Here is a 13,900-nt window from a genome sequence, read left to right on the forward strand (position 1 = left end):
CCTGGCCGAAAGAGAAGTCTCCACCTGGATGTAACAAAGCAAATAGATAAGAGCCTTCTATTGGATAGTTACTGCAGTGATGAATACGTTTCAGCTGCAACAACTTGTCTAACCCTAGCTGATGCAGTGAGGAGCTTCTCATTTCTGAAACATCCATGTTGAAAAACATATCCTGTTAGTCTGTCTCAGAAGGGTCAAACTATTGACCTGCATCAAGCAAAGGAAACAACTAAGGAGGTTTCTGAAACCACTAAAATCAGGTTAAGAACTGTCCAACACATCATTAAAAGCTGAAGGATAGTGGAGAACCATCATCTTCCAGGAACAAATGAGGTCATGTGGTCTGATGAGTCCAGATTTACCCTGTTCCAGAGTGATGGGGGCATCAGGGTAAGAAGAGAGGCAGATGAAGTGATGAACTCATCATGGCTAGTGGGGGTTAGGATTATGATCTGGGGTTGGTCAGGTTCAGCAACATTATGTTCCCAAAGGATGAGGTCAGCTGATACCTGAAGATACTGAAGGACCAGGTCTTTACATCAGTGGAGTTTTTCTTCATGTTCCAAAATGACGATGCCAGGATTCATGGGCTCACACTGAGAATGAGTGGATCAGGGAGCATGAGATGATTGTCCTCCACAGAGTCCAGACCTCAGAACCACTGAGAACATCTTTGGGATGTTCTGGAGAAGATTTTGATCCAACTCTCCCATCATCAATACAAGATCTTGGTAGAAAATTAATGCATCTCTGGACAGAAATAAACGCTGTGACATTGCAGAAGCTTATGGAAACGATGCCACAGTGAATGTGTGCCGTTCTCAGAGCTAAAGGAGGTCCAATGAAATACTAGAGTGTGTGACTTTTCTTTTTTTGTGCCGGGCGGTGTATGTATGTATAAAAGCAGATATCAGTCCGTCATGTTTAAATCTGTCCGTCACTGCAGCAGTTCATCATGTGACATTATTTATACCTCTTCATTTATAGTTTTTTATGACTATTTTTCAACCAATGCATCTATCATGACTTCTTGTTATTGCACAGCCTTGTAGAAGAGTCACTGCATTTCACTGCACAGACTGTCTGACAAATCAGACCTCTTGAATCTTGGCGAATCTCATCAATGATCACGGTATTTTAATAAAAGGCCACAACATGCAGCAACTCAGTGGTTTAAGCACCTGAGAAGAGAAGATGAATGAAATAGGAAAGAGACCGAGCAGAATGAAGATGAATCTTAATTACCCTGAATCTTCTAACACGGCTGCAAATACAGAATTGGAAAAGACTTGGAAGTGTTTTTTTTTCCCCATTGGCTTTGTGGGTTTAGTGAAGGTGGCTGAGTGTCGGCTCCATTTACATACTGGAAAAAATGATTAGAGTGGCACACATCATACTGCTCTATATACGAGTATTATCCTCAAAAACACAGGTTTTGCTTGGATTAAACAAATGAAACATGAAACGTGTTTATTACTGAGCTATTAAGGCGGTGATGGACAGAACTGGTTGCCTACAGACAAACTCAGACTAGTTGTTTCCTCTTATTTCAAGTCTTTACAGTCAGTTATGCTAATCAGCTGCTTGCTGTAGTCTTTTGTAATCACATATCAATAAACTGTTTTCTCAGTTATCTTGTGGTGGCAAATATGAACTCTGTTCAACCAGAAACTGGGAGGTTGAATCCTGTCTGCTGGCTGGGTTTAAACAACAAAACTGCATCTCTTTCTGATTTTAACCAACTATTGCCAGTGTCAAACACAGTTTGAAACATTCAATAAACATTCAATAAGACTGTAATTACTAGAAGTCAGTACTCAGAACCTTAAAAATGCTGTGGTCCATCAGAACAAAAAGACACAGTGCCACTTTAAATGGTTCTAATGCTACTTATCTCCTTCGCATATTTATTCTATTTCATTGTTTCTTATTTGATTTCATTTACCTCCCACACTGTATTGCATATATTATTGTATAAATCATGCATTTTTTGCACGTTATTATTCTTAATATAGTCTGGTTTTATATGTGCATTTGATTTTATTATTTATTGTTAGTTTCACTTATCAATGCACCCTCCAGTGGCAGCTATATGCCCGTCATGCCTCAATGTATGATGACAATAAAGCTATTCTATTCTATTCTATTCTATGTGGATATTGTACTAAAAACCCTGTCAGTACTCGTACTGATGTGCTCAGCCATCTGTGACTTGCAAAGTGTAGTCAGAACGTTAAATATTTGGCATTATGCTTCATTAACAACTGAATTTGGAAGCGGCAGTAAAAATGATGTAATAAACTCTTGATCTTTCATCTTTTAAAAACTTTCATCACCAAATGTAGCTCCTCTACATTATTTAAGAACAGATCACTAAATAATGGTGCTGATCCAAACTCTGTTTTCATGACTCATCACATATATTCATCATAAACAGTCATCCTGATGAAAGAGGTGTGAATAAATCAGGAGGTCTGCTGGGGTTTGTAAACTATCTTAATTCTCAGCCGAACTCTGAGGCTCTACAATGTCATGAATGCACTCGTATTGTAAATAAGTAGCTCTGCATGTTACGCCTGTCAGAGAAGGGCACAAACTGCACCGAGGCCTTAGTCTGAGCACACCGTCCGAGGCATGTACCTGCGAGTAACGTCGCCTTCTGCCTCCATTTCTAAAATGCTCTTAGGGGTTGTGGCCCATCCACAGACGGAGGCCTGGGAGGCTGGTTCCAAACAATGAAGGTGTTATGACTGTTCATACTAAGCTTATTATGAGTGTCTCACTTCAGAACAAAGGAGAGAGACACGTCCAGCCACAGCAGGGCCCTAAGCTGATTCCTCGGCTTCAGTCTAGACACGGCACAACATGCCGATGGACACACGTGCACGCGTACATGCACAGATGCACGTCCGCTGAGATGCTTACATCCCAACAACCCTGCATCGCTTTGGGTTCTGTTTTGCACAAGCACTTGCAACACCATTAACTTTCTAACGGCGTTCTTGCTTTGATTATGCAACAGTTGTGTTCTGCAGATCGCAGCGTCCGAACATCTGGACGCCACATGAAGAGGTTAAGGATTCCACAGATAGAAGAGCGTGTCAGTACGACCGTCGCTTAGGTGCTGTTTATGTTCTTTAAATCAGAAGGGGAACATAACAAAATGTCTTGTCGGTTAGGTTCATAACGGAGTGTCCAGCATTAGAGGGCTGTGCAGGTCAAAAGTGAATGGACTGCTTTAAAGACACAGCCACAGCTGGATGGGGCAACAACACGGAAACACAGAGCGAGTCATCACAATAATAAGGCAATGGAACAAACTACCGTCTTTAATTAACACTTTAGATCCAAACCAGTCAATAGAAATCTGGATCCAGGGAGCAGTTATTAGTTTTTGTCTTAAACATGCACTGCCATTCAAAAGTTTGGGGTCACCCAGACACTTCAGTGTTTTCCATGAAAATTCACACTTTGTCAGGGATGTTCTTGTGTCCTTCAAGATGAGTTTATTTAGGAAACGCTAGCAGACTGTAGACACTACTGTAGACACTACTGTAGACTACACAGCACTCTTTTGAGTGTTTTGCAGCCCTCAACTTTACCAAGAATGTACTCCCCGTCTAAAGTTTTAGGACACTTTCTCATTCAAATAAAGTAGAACCTGTCCTACAACTTTTGACAGGGGGTGTATCTACCAAATTTGGTACACATATGCAGCACATCAGGCTGAACAAAAAAGTCAGTGACAGCCACATTCCAAACCCAACAGGAAGTGAGCTATTTTGCGTTGAATGTCAGATTTTGCCCATTTTTCATTTTTTCTAGAGTGAACTCCTCCTAGGGGGAAACTCCAATTCACCTCAGATTAGGCCAGTACATACAGGAGGCCTTAATGATCCAAAGTTATTAAAATCTGTTTCCAAAGTCAAAGGGCGTGTCTGTGGCGGCCTCTGGAATTTTGATCCTTCGCCATGAAATTTCAGATGCTGTGTAAATGCCCTGAACATGCTCCAATCTGCCTGAAACTTTACATGTATGATCAGAGTCCTGCCCTGATCACATCCATGTGATGAAATACACCCCCTGTCAGAAGTTGTAGGACAGGTTCTACTTTATTTGAATGAGACAGTGTCCTAACACCTTTGACAGGGGGTGTACAGTCTACACATCTACACTACCATACTTCAATGAGCCTTTCAACACCATTAGCTAACACAATGTAGCATTAGAACACAGGAGTGATGGTTGCTGGAAATGTTCCTCTGTACCCCTATGGAGATATTCCATTAAAAATCAGACATTTCCAGCTAGAATAGTCATTTTACAACATTAACTATGTCTACACTGGATTTATCATTCATTTCATGTCATCTTGATTGAAAAAAAAAAAGATTTTCTTTCAAAATGAGGACATTTCTAAGTGACTCTAAACATTTTAACTGTAGTATATGTGCAGTTGCTCTACATTAAAGTTGCTCTAAATGAGCACCCAAACTTTTGAACAGTTGTGTACACATAAACACGTGTCTCAACATGTTATTTTTTTTATGAGTGGGCAAAACTTTCTTGAGAAGTTAAATTAGTCCCTGACAATTAGGGAACTGTGTTTAAAATGAAAGCATTTCAGTGACGTCCAGATACCTGTACGCTGCAAAAAGAAAAAAACAATGTTGAGTCGATTTAATGACGATGTGAGGCAATAAACTGTTCTTTGTGCTAACGCAGCTATCGCTTTTACCCTCAGACTAGTCAAAAGGTCAATACTGAATGTTGTAGTTTGAAAAATTCCACCGTTTTTCAGAGTGAGAAACTGTGAAAGACCATCAACTACCAGGTTTTCCACTCGACTTACCATCCTATCAGGAAAAACGATCAAATCTGAGCTCGAAACTTCTTTAACCCTTTAAGCTGCAGTCAATTCCAGCCATTTTCAGTACAAAAAATCGCAAATATTCTATTTGTAAATAAAAAATATGACGAGAAGTACAGGGAATATTGGACGCACATCGCGAGGTGCATTTCCTTGAAAACGACCGATTCGTGGATTTTATACCGACTTCAGGACATGTTTTGGACAAAATAGTTTACTGGCTTGTGTCGTCTGGATGTAAAAGGTTGGATTATGGCCGTTTTTTGTGGAATATTTCCATCTGTGCGTAATAATGAACCTGGAAATGTGAGTTGCGCTGTGTGCGTTGAAGCCGTGTATAGAGAACGGATGGATGGATATTCGTTTTTGTCAGACAAATGTGTTTTTCTCACCCGCTGTGGTAATCACATCTGAAAGTGGTTTATACCGGCGGATTCATGAGAATCTAAGCTTTCCATCGGTGTATAGTGTTTGTATAATCGCGTTTGCACCCGTCGGACATTCTTGAAATTCCTATGCAAATTAGTAGGTGTACCGCCGGCGGGACACTGAAGTTTAACGGGTTAAAAAATGGACAAAAAGAAAGGTTTGCTCTGACCAGATTCTGTAAAAAACTAAAATTCTTTGAGGAGCCAGTTCGTGACTGAGCTGCAACTAATAGTGACGCGAGAAACTCTCAGGAGGTTTAGCTTGAACTGCAGGCAGTGTTTCCACAGAGCAGATGAGAGAAAAACATGGAAAAAATGAAATATGCAAGTTTAAAATGTAAAGTCACCCTTTTTTCCAGTACTGATAACATGCATGGGGAAAATGTTGATTCCAGGCTTTCTTGAATTGTTTTCCTTTTTTAAAGCTTGTAGTTTTATAACTGTCCTAGTGCACAAAACATTTCTGAGTTCTCTTTACACTGCATGAAAAAGCAGCCCACAGTGAGTAAAAATATGACAGAGGCAAAAATCACCTTTAAATCTTGACTAATATAATTAAAATTAGAACTATATTAGTTCATAGTAGGCAGATTAATATTAGAAAAATGGTGCATTAATGGCATGAAGTGCTTTGTCAGATATTTCCATGTCGTTCATATGAGTTTTTAACAAAATTTATTGGATCTTAATAACAGGATTTGAAAACTCGAGGCGGGAACATCAATTATTCTGTCGTTTATTAGAATCAACGTGTCTGTAAATCCCCACTGACTCTGCTACACTTTCAAATTTCACTTAATGCTTTCTGGAATTTCAGCAATTAAATAAATTATTGAGAAAAAAATATGTGACTGTTAAAGATGACCCATTCTTCACCCATCCTGTGCAACATCAGTACAAACATGAGCACTGAAGCAGAGTTTTTAGATATTTAAAATCCATGAGAAGCATCTGTAGATTAGCTTTGACAATGACTCCCTAAAGTGCTGGAATAAAAATGTGAGACACACAGGAAGGACACAGAAAGACTGTTACTGTCAATATAAACACATTATAAACCAGGTTTAGACTTTAAATGACCCAAATAAACTACAACCTTCTCCTTATCCCCAGAAGTTCTGCAGATTGCGGCTCATTTAATGCCAACATTTGCTCGTGTGCGCCTTCTAGTGGCTGCTTCAGTGAACTGGAACCTGCAGCAGAAGCAGCACAGCACAGATAACGGTCACTTCATTCTAAATGTGAGCAAACGGATCAGAACGTTAAAGGAAAAAGATGGAAAAGATGCAGTAATTTACCATGCTTTTATCAAAGAACAGATACAGGTCTCCAGAACGAGTTAAACACAATTTGAACAATGCCTAAGATCATTTCTACAAGTACACAGAACGTACCGTATATAAAAATATCAGACTCTGAATGCATAGGTTAAGTCAAACTGTATTCTGCTTTTTCTAGAACAATAAGCAACCCAACAAATACAATGTTAGTCGTCTCCTTTCAACAGAACCAAACCGGATTCTATAAAAACCGACCGCTGGCGTGCTGCTCTCAGTCGCTTCCTCCCATTCTCTCACCCAGCCTGCCGTCCACATGTGGCATACCGTCACTTAATAAAGCGTTTAACATAAAATAAGCACTCTCGGTGGTCCTTCCTGCTTTCTCCTCCCCTCACATTGCACTCGGCTTCAACAGCATCTCGGTGCTTCTTCTTCTGACTTCGGTTTTTATTTTTTGACACAAACACAACAGGCCTAGCTGGTTAAAAATAGATACAAATTAATAAAAAATAGATCATAAAACATACAAATACAGTAAGAGCTTCAGGTATACATTTTGAACAGTAAACAGTTAGCACTGGGTAGAAACTTTGATTGTGGGACGTTTAACGCCCGCCTACTGTTTAAAACAAACGAGCCCCAGCATCCAAAGGAATATCAGGTGATGATGAAAGCAGCATAAACGTCTCCATCTCTAGGACATATTCAGCCATTAGTGTTTATACTCATCTCCATTAGGCTACCAGTTAGAGAACTAATAAAATCAAAAATCAAACTAAAACTCTACGCTGGCCTTGCTAACCAAACTAAAGCCCTGTACTGATGTTCTGTGTTGTCTTTACTCGTTAAATTAAAAGTCTAGTCACTGTATAACAGATTTAAACTGAGCCGACGGTGCACCAAAGGGAAAAAAAAGAGATATTTGTTTTAATGTCGGTGGAATAAGGAAGCACAAAATGATAAAACCCGGGATATTTATGTCCTCTTCCGTCTCTTATTTTCTTTCCTCTTGTTCTGAAGCAGTGATAGTTTGTTCTGCAGTTAGTATCTTTGCTGGCTAGGTTAGTTTTTGGTTTTGATTCTAATCACAGTTAAACACGACGACAGCAACTGAAAACGTTCGGCAGAAGACTTGAAAAAATAATCCAGAGGGAGCCTCAAACTCAGCCTCTGCTGGGACTCGTCACTGAAACGTGATGCACGCTCTCGCTTTATTAGCAAGAAGCAACGTTTAATAGAAATACTTCGCAGCAGACAGTTTAAGTGTTCTGCTGACTCAACAGAACTTGAATGATTTTGCATCATTAAAAAAAGAAAAATAAAATAGTCCTGCTTCAACTTGTTGCACTTTTATGTCTATTATGTAAATGAAGCTTTTTGTCTCACATAAAAAAGACAAAAGATAGATTCTCTAAACAGAACTAAAACCTTTAGCACAGTGTGTGACTGAATGATTTAAATATGGAGGGAAACGTGTCCGTCTTTGTGGGGATGCAGATTAAAGCATCGTTTAAGTGATCAGCCAATAAAATACTATTAGTCAGAGATCCCTAAATTCCACCTTAAGAATTAGGCCAACAACGGACACCTTCTGCAGGAAAGACACTAAGGTTTCTGCCTACAGCATGTATGAAAGTGTGTACACAAGCGAGCATATCTGATATAGGTCTGTTTGCTAGAAATCCAAGTTGCTGTGTGCAAGTAGTCGACTGTGCTGCATCTCCAGTCCCGTTCTGTGGACTGAAAATGATCAGATCAGTTACGTAAAACCGTCCCGTCGTCCTCTGCTCTTCTCGGACCGTGGTCCTCTACGACCAAAGTCCACAGCCGGTGTAGAAACGTGTCCATGTAAGGCTATTGCAGAATCCCGTTCAAGTCCAGCCCATGAGGAAGACGAGCCAACGTCCCCCTCTGTTGTCCCAATAGAGCCTTGGCACAAAGTGCAGTGGGAGGAGAGAAAGATAAAGAGATGAGAGAGAGAGGGGCCCAAATACTTTCGCACATAACCGAGGACACCATGCATCAGTAATCGCTTACAACTGGTTGGGTACACTAAAGCGGCAGGAGGGCCGGAGGAGGACAGGAGGAGGACAATAGCTACAGTTGAAAAAACAAATCCCAGTCAGGAAATTGGCAAAACACCAAAGCCGAACAAAGCTGGAACAGGGGACCTGGGCGGGCAGCTAGTTACGGTTGCTGGAGGGTAGCTACAGAAGCCCACGGTAAGCGGGGAGACCTCGGGCCGTGTGGCGGCTCTAGTACGTGAGGCGGGAGGCCTTCATGTTGTAGCAGGGTCTGTCTGTTAAGCCCCCCGCCCCAGAGAACAGCGACAGGCCTTCTGCCTTCTCCAACACAACCTCCAGCTCCTGAAAGTCCTGCAGCCGAGCCACGTCCTTGTCCTGGACAGGAGAGGAAAGCCCACATCCGTCAACAACAAGTTCTACGAGTGATCATTCATTTTACTCAGGAAACAGCATAGAAAGCAACTTTAGAATTGATTAATGACACAAAAACTACACAGTACTAACTGCTGGTATGAATGAGTGTGAAAGGAAAGACAAAGCAAGATCGAGGACGGCATAATTGCTCTGAACACCAACTATTACTATTATTACAGATGAAACACACACAGATCCACTGAGCGTCTCACCACTGCTGCTTTGGTGACATTTTAACATGTAAACAATGAATTAGAAATGAATTAACCGAATATTCCAAAATAAAGCCGCCCCATTAGCTGCAGCCCCAAACCACAAATCTTCAAAGCTGCAGTTACGTTCAGTGTGACCAGACAGAACACTCGTCATTATTTGGGCACAAAATCCAGCGTGCTCGTGGGGGTGGGGATGGTTTCACTGGGAAGGTAAAGTGACTCACAGACAACCTAATTAGAGCGATAGAGTGTGTGAGTCAGACAGAGAGGGAGGCAGAGAGACAAGGAAGAGTTCACTCGTTTGAACAGATTTAGAACAGAACAGGACAGGTGGCATTTTCTACACCAGGCAGCTCACATTACTTTGGCCACTAATTCCTTTTAGATGTAGACATGTGTGACTCGTTGGGATGCATTCCTGTTCTGCTGTGTGGAGCTGGCGACACCATACAGTACATACAGCAAAAGAGCCGTCATCCATCGGTTAAAAAAAACAACAACAACATATTTTTCAGGTGTCATCGTGTAAATTGAAGTTTTTCAAAGTTTCACACCGTAGGATTCCCTTCAGACAAGAGTGAGACTGAAGCATACTTCTGCTTAGAGGATAATCATGCTCCAAGCTGCAGCACCCACAGTGATTTAGGGGGTAAATATGGGTAAATATAACTTTCTGTGGAGTGCAGCTGACATGAAACTTGAGCCCCAATTTGTAAATCTTTGCTTGTTCACATTTTGGCACATTTCAACCAGATATTAGCAGTTCATGTTTGCAATGCGCCCATGTATTTAATCATTGATTGTACTCTGGCACTTTTTTTGGAGAATTTCTAAGCAGATTTATGTAATAATATATTCTGACAGAGTGCAAGTCATCCTGAATCAAACAATGTGCTTCCTGTCTGTGTCCTCACATCTGAATCATGACTCAGGGAAATTTTGGCACAAAGGCCTTTGAAGTAGCTTAAGAGGCTTTCTACCTCACAGTTTGAAAACCTCTTATCTAAATGAATACTCAGACAAGATACAGAAAATGATCATGAGTGGATAAACTTACTGTAAGTTGAACGTTTGAGCTACACGTTTATGAAGAGTGTGAGCTGCTGAACATCACAGAGAGGCGTTATCTCGTACGCAGAGTGAGAGCCTACTGCTGCCGTACCTTTCTCAGCATGGTGTTTGGCAGCTTGCGGATCTTCTCCACGTGTTCAGCGCTGATGTCCAGCTCACGGCAGCAGACTCTCAGGAGGGAGCGATAGGTGAGCTCCTGGCGGTCCAACTCCACCTCGATGAAGTCGTTCTCCCGTGCGTTGGGGTTCTGGATGCGAACCTTCAGCACCAACTCTACAGAGAAAAACCAGCATGAGGCCTCTCTGCTAACAATGGAACGATGATGCTGAGCTTTACTCTAGGTAGGAAACACTGGTTCAAGAACAGCTGCTTCGATAAAAGATGTTTGTTTTTGCTAGTGAACTGGTGACAGTTCCATCTCCATGCTAAGCCAAACTACATCCCCTAAGAACCCTTTCTGGTTTGACTACTTGGATTCCATCATGAGATTGTTGTCATACCTAAATTCTTCTTTACTACTTACTCTAAAATACTATCTACATAATCATGACAAATTAAAAGCCAAGACTCCACTCTGCCAGTAGATTTAACCTCTGCTCACACTTAGCATATTGGAGTAGCTCGCTCTTTCTTGCCTCCATTGGACCTGAGCTTGCGGGTTTTGAGTCGCGTGCATTAACTTAATAGGTCTCCACTTGTTGCCTGGCAACCTCAAAGCAATGAAGGAAGTCACTGCTCCCAGCCAAGAGGTGCTCACAGCAAAAAACTCACCATGAAACCACAAGTTGTTGTTTATAAGCGTTGGTTGTCTTATTTAGCTTAAAAAAGTTCTAAATAAGTCAACCGCATATCTTGTTAACTAGCAAAACTTACTTCTAAGCAGATTCTGAACCTTTAAGCTGAGCCTGGACAGTTGTTGCTTCCTGTTTAATGCGCTATAATAAGCGTCTCCTGTTTTTTGGTGGAGCTGGACAGTGGCTTGGTGGTTAGAACTTTCACTTTACAGCTAGAAGATCATTGGATCCCAGATTCCAGGATATTTCTGCATGTTCCTCTGGGTACTCCAGCTTCCTCCCATAATGCTGAAGTTAACTGATAATTCTAAATTGTCTGTAGGTGAGTGTGATTGTTTGTCTGTACATGTAGCCCTGCAATAGGCTGATGATCTCTGTCTTCACCCTATGTCAGCTGGGATAGACTCCAGCCTCCTGCGACCCTAACGAGGATTAAGTGATGTATAGATAATGGATGTTTTTTAGTGTATACTTCACAACAAACCCACCTTGTACGTTGACAGGGAAGGTGCTGGTGAAGAAGAACGGCTGGAAGGCTGGCATGGGCCCACCTCCCTGGCCGTAGCTCAGCTGCTGCGGGATCGACTGCTGCCTGCTAACCGTCGGGTTAGCGCTGGCCACCGGGGCTTGGACCTGGCTGCCGCTGCTGCTAGCCAGGCCGGGGCTGGGTGAAGCCAGCGGGGGTGAACACATGGTGCCGTTGTGTGCCACGACATGCGGGTAGTCGGCATGGTTGACGAGGTGAGGCTCCACTGACAGGTCCATGGGCACTGTGCAGTTAACCACGGTGTGATTGTGGGACGAGGCCGTGTTTGGTGACACGCCGTTTTGCTCGGCCACAGGAATGAACTCCCCAGCGTGGGCTTGGCTGTGGTTGACGGTGGGGTTTGGTGGAGGAGTGGGGCTGTTGGAGACCAGGCTCTGGGATTTCTGAGGCTCATGCGTTGGGGAAATAGAGGCAGAATCACTCTGTGTGTCTTCAGCATGTTCTCCAGAGCCGTTTTGTGTAAGGTGCTGGGTAAGGATGACTTCTGACTTGTTGTCCATCTTGGAATACATGAAGGGCGGGTTAGACAGGTAGCTGGGGATGATTGGCAACTCAGGCTCCTTGACTTCAGGCACTTCCTCCACCTCAACTGTGGTAAAAATGTGCACACAAAAAAGGATAATTTTCTTAAAAAACAACTCCAAACAATAACAAACACAGCTTTAGTGTGTCAAAACAAACAACTGCAGACGCTCTTACATCCAGGATTATGAGTAGACACGCAAATCTAACACACAAAGTCTGTTAAAGGACACATTACATGAATACAACAGCCAAAGAGTGCAACAGCAGAGTGAGATAAACGTACCTCCTAACAGTCGTTTGATCTCTGGTTTGGACGTGAGCTGTGAGGCCAACTCATCCTTAGCTGTGAGGATTTCTTTGTCTGCTCCACAACTGAGTAAGTAGGACACTATGTGCTTATGGTTCCTCTTGCATGCCCAGTGCAGGCACGTCCTGATGGGATTAATGGGAGGGAGAACACAGTTTAACCAACTCAACAGAAAAAAAACTGCAAAAATGCTGATGACATAAATAAAACGGTCTGTAATGGAGATCATTTGACAAGGACATTTACATGAGTACACCTGTCATCAAACAGCACTGGGATGTTGGGAATCATACACCATCTGAACAGCACCTGTGCTTGTCTGGCACTATCATAAAGAATGACTGACAGGCTCAGAAAAGCTTTTTTTTTTAAGTACAATTCAAGCATAATTTAAATAATCCTTTTGGCTACAAGAAGCTAAGTGTCAGCTGTGGTGTGTACTTGCATGAAAATGTAGGAACAGTGTGCTTTGAGCTAATAATAAAAGAGGATTTTAAGCTTGTGAGGTGACACTTAAGTCAACAAACTGACTGCCAAAGGCAATGAATATAGGCTGCGAAATTTAATGACTAGAAAGCATGTGCACATGACTTTACAGCACAGTCACAGATCATACCTATTGTTTTATAATGTCCAGTAAAAATGTCAGTTTATACTCTTTAAGACCAGTTGACAGGGCATTTAAATGTGGTTTGGATAAGCGAGATAAAAGTGCAGCCTGATTAACAAGCCCTGCTGCCACCCGTAATAGGATCACCAGTTTTAATCCCTGCAGCATCGCACTTGGCTGCACTGAACTTCTCAATGTGTCAACACAATGGACTGGAATCTGTGTTTATACGTAGGAGAAAACACTCACCATCCATTGATTTCGTTCTGGGAGTTCACATTCACCCCACTCTCCACTAGCGACCGCACTTCGTCGATGTCCCCGATGGCAGACGCCTCTCTCAGTCGCTCCTGTAATTCCTTATCCAACGAAGTCGTGGACATGTTGGTACCGACAACTAGCGACGTGAGATCATAGGATACACGGAGGCCTCGCTAAATAAGTTGCCACTACTGTTTACACAATAATTTCCCCGCTAATGCCACACAAGTCCACTGAAAATAGACTTGTCAGCTAGCATTAGCTGCCCGGCTAACACCACCGACTGGCTAGCTGCTAGCTTGTGGCCGCCACTCGGTTCCGGCTAATCTAGCTCCGGGTTCGCGGTGTTTTCTGGCGTTTACACAGAAAGTTCCGTCCTCGCCATGTATTTCTGCCGTTTAGTTCACGTTACGGTGCCGCTGCCAGCACCCGGTGCACTCATTCAATCCGCCAGCGGTGTCAGAGATCCGTCGGTGTGCTGCCAAAAAACACCACCGCCTCGTCGGGAGGTGGGGGGAGCATCTTTAGATGTGACAACTGTGAGCGCAAATGTT

At 42.5% G+C, this 13,900-nt stretch overlaps 1 protein-coding gene across 2 annotated transcripts; it reads right to left on the reverse strand.

Moving 5' to 3' along the window:
- Positions 1-6,588: 6,588 nt before the first annotated feature.
- On the reverse strand, positions 6,589-13,886 carry ankrd40 (ankyrin repeat domain 40). Of its 2 annotated transcripts, none has more exons than XM_022208987.2 (5): positions 13,335-13,885; positions 12,452-12,600; positions 11,585-12,232; positions 10,394-10,575; positions 6,589-8,977 (listed from the first exon to the last, which is right to left on the reverse strand). In XM_022208987.2, the coding sequence occupies exons 1-5, from the start codon at positions 13,466-13,468 to the stop codon at positions 8,834-8,836; spliced, it is 1,257 nt and encodes a 418-aa protein (XP_022064679.1). In that variant the 5' UTR covers positions 13,469-13,885; the 3' UTR covers positions 6,589-8,833. The 2 variants fall into 2 exon arrangements, with proteins under 2 accessions (XP_022064679.1, XP_022064680.1); XM_022208988.2 differs by lacking the exon at positions 6,589-8,977 and adding an exon at positions 8,991-9,462 and having other exon boundaries at positions 13,335-13,886.
- Between the last annotated feature and the right edge of the window lie 14 nt (positions 13,887-13,900).

This window comes from Acanthochromis polyacanthus, chromosome 21, assembly GCF_021347895.1.
Source record: "Acanthochromis polyacanthus isolate Apoly-LR-REF ecotype Palm Island chromosome 21, KAUST_Apoly_ChrSc, whole genome shotgun sequence".
Taxonomy (NCBI): Eukaryota; Metazoa; Chordata; class Actinopteri; family Pomacentridae; genus Acanthochromis; species Acanthochromis polyacanthus.